This window comes from Cebus imitator, unplaced genomic scaffold (assembly GCF_001604975.1).
Source record: "Cebus imitator isolate Cc_AM_T3 unplaced genomic scaffold, Cebus_imitator-1.0 Scaffold62, whole genome shotgun sequence".
Taxonomy (NCBI): domain Eukaryota; kingdom Metazoa; phylum Chordata; class Mammalia; order Primates; family Cebidae; genus Cebus; species Cebus imitator.
Genome location: NW_016107377.1, coordinates 5,868,389 through 5,871,450, shown reverse-complemented (window position 1 = coordinate 5,871,450; position 3,062 = coordinate 5,868,389). Strand labels below are relative to the sequence as shown.

Sequence of the window (3,062 nt, the reverse complement as noted above, 5' to 3'; positions counted from 1 at the left end):
ATTTTTGAGACAGAGTTTTGCTCTTGTCGCTCAGGCTGGAGTGTAACGGTGTGATCTTGGTTCACTGCAGCCTCTGCCTCCTGGGTTCAAGCGATTCCCCTGCCTTAGCCTTGCAAGTGGCTGTGATTACAGGTGCCTGCCACCATGCCCGGCTAATTTTTGAATTTTCAGTAGAGATGCAGTTTCACCACATCGGCCAGGCTGGTCTCGAACTCCTGACCTCCGGTGATCCACCAGCCTCGGCCTCCCAAAATGCTAGGATTATAAGCATGAGCCACCGTGCCCGGCCAGCATGACCTTTTCTAAACACTTCACGATTATCCTTCTTTAGCTTAATTCTAATTGCCGGATTGCTTGACTGTACCTCCACGAATAATCCTTTTGGCATTAACTCCTGCGAATGCCTTACTTTTAATGAACGGTTTACCTAAAAGCATCTGAGATTGTGCAGGAAGCAAAGGACAGAAAGTTCCAGGAAATTGGCATATGGATAGTTTGCCTCCATTTGTATTTGTTGATTTATGGGCCACCAAGGTCCGTTTTAGGGGTGTGGCGTTTGTTTTCACCATATGGCGGGTGACGGAACATCTGGACTCTGTTTACCTGACATCCGCAGGGCAGCATTTCAGGGACTCCTGTTTTGAGAATGTGGGAAAGGACATTTTAGTTCTAGTCTGAAAGGGTCAGAGAGTCTGGGTTGCTCTTGGCAGGTTTGTGCTCAAGTCTTTTAATTCTTTCTAATTGAATCCCTTGGCGTAAGATTCTTTTGATTTGTATTTGATTAAACAACAAAGCAACACATCTGTGGCCTTCATTTGTATGTATTTTTACCTACCGCTGTGAACCCAACAAGAGGTGTCTTTCAGGGTACTTAGATTTTTGTTTAATACAAAACAAGCTGATATTCTTAGTTGTTTTAGGAATTACATGGCGTTTTTCATTGTTGTTCTGGCCCCCTCCTCCGCCATCTAATGTGTAAATATGTGTGAGAGGGTAACATCTCCAAAATAGAGCCGTGGTCTGGCAAGTTGAGAGGTTGGTCAGTTAGAATTGTCAAAAGTGGGTTGGCCTCAGTGGCTCACACCTGTAATCCCAGCACTTTCTAAGGCCAAGGCGGGTGCTCACTTTAGGTCAAGAGTTTGAGACCAGCCTGGTCAACATGGTGAAATCCTGTCTCTGCTAAAAAGACAGAAATTAGCTGAGCATGGTGGTGGGTACCTGTAATCCCAGCTACCTTGGAGGCTGAGTCAGGAGAATCGCTTGAGCCCAGGAGGCGGACATTGCAGTGAGCCAAGATCGTACCACTGCACCCCGGCCTGGGTAACAGAGTGTGAGATTTTGTCAAAAAAAAAAAAAAAAAAAAGAAAAAGAATTGTCCAAAGTGAATGACGTGATGACTGCTTTGTTGGTCTCATTCTTCTTTATCCTTTAAGTAATTTAAAATCATACTGTAACTTGGCATACTATGCTGATAGTAAAGGAAATGAAACAATTTTTGAGGAGAAACATCAGTGTTTCAAGGCAGATTGTAAGTGTTGAAGTAATAGGTATTGTGAGTGCTCTTCTGTGCCCAGAGATGGACATGCCTTGATTTTTAAACCCCACTGATTCAGAGTTCAGGACAGTTTGACCTTTGTCAGTCTGAAGTTTGTTTTAACAGAAGGCTGTGGGAAAAAGTTTGTTAAACAAATAATGAAAGTAAAATTACAGGGGAAAGTTTATTTAAGAAAAGAGACTTTCCCCAACACTTTTAGCAGCATTAGTAATTATTTCCCATTAAAACAAACCTAGTAAGACCTTAATATGATAATCTCTCATCATTTAAAAAAAAAAAACCCTTTCAGAAGTTTTTTTTTTTTTTTTTTTTTTAATTGAGACAGAGTCTTGCTCTGTCAACCAGGCTGGAGTGCAGTGTATGATCTCGGTGCCCCGAAACCTCTGCACATTGCCATCATACTCGGCTAATTCTTTTGTAGTTTTAGTAGAGATGGGGTTTCGCCATGTTGGCCAGGCTGATCTCGAACCCCCGACCTCAGGTGATCCGCCTGCCTCTGTCTCCCAAAGTGCTGGGATTATAGGCGTGAGCCACCTGGCTGGGCCCAGAATTATTTTATGCGTAGACATTTAACATAAATGGTAGCATACCCTAAATACAGTGTTGTGCCTGTTCTCTTCAGTTTAGCGCACTCTGAAGATGGCTTCATATTAGTACATAGAGATTGGCCTCATTCTTTTTACTGGCATGTAAACAGAGGGGTACCATTAAATAATCTGTAAAATTTTCCCTATTGACAGACATCTAGGTTCTGCTGAATATTTTGCAGGTCTAAATGATGCTGCTCTGAAGATCGTTGATACCTAAAGTATAGAATCCTAGGAGCAGGATCAGTGGTCAAAGGGTGTATTTGTTTTTAATATACATAGATTATGCCATATTGCCCTTCACGGTTTACAACCTTATAACTGTTCATTCGTTTTATGAACTTGTACATAGTGCTCACTTTGTGCTAGAAACTGTATAAAATGTTTTACAAATATTGTTTGATTCCCAAAGCTACCTGTAAAGGAGAGGTATTATCATCACAGTTTTGCCAATGAGGAAACTGAGGGAGGAGTGATTAAGTAACTTGCCCAAGGTTTGCCACCAGTAAGTAGTAGAGCAAAGATCTGAACCTGCGCAGTCTGGATCTGCTGTTGGCTCTCAATTACACGCACTGATTGACTTACGACCTATGCAACTTACGACCATTCGACTTTACGACCACAATCGCTAGCCACGACTTCTCCGCGTCTGGCAGTGCAAACGTCGCCCAGCTGGGCGTACGACAGTGCGGACCAGCTTCTGGCAGCACTACCATCTCCGCGTGCATATAGCCTACTCAACTTACGACCAAATAGTGTTACGACCGGTCTGGCGGAACCAATCGTGGTCGTAAGTCGAGTACTAACTGTACTGTGCTTAGGCCATTTCTCCCAAGCCTGTAACCCACAGTGATGGCATATATTTTCACCTGCCCTAATCTGTCAGTGCGATGCCAATTTTTCTTTTTCTTTTTCTTTTT

At 42.9% G+C, this 3,062-nt stretch overlaps 2 protein-coding genes across 7 annotated transcripts in view; one reads left to right on the top strand and one right to left on the bottom strand.

Moving 5' to 3' along the window:
• Positions 1-2,858, bottom strand: part of LOC108305320 (40S ribosomal protein S18-like) — a 7,855-nt gene extending 4,997 nt beyond the window's left edge. Inside the window, exon 1 of the mRNA XM_037739094.1 lies at positions 2,728-2,858. Coding sequence (XP_037595022.1) covers positions 2,728-2,858 — 131 coding nt within the window. The remainder of the gene's footprint in view (positions 1-2,727) is intronic.
• FARP1 (FERM, ARH/RhoGEF and pleckstrin domain protein 1) overlaps positions 1-3,062 on the top strand; it is a 330,763-nt gene that overhangs the window by 22,566 nt on the left and 305,135 nt on the right. The gene's annotated exons all lie outside the window — the stretch shown is intronic.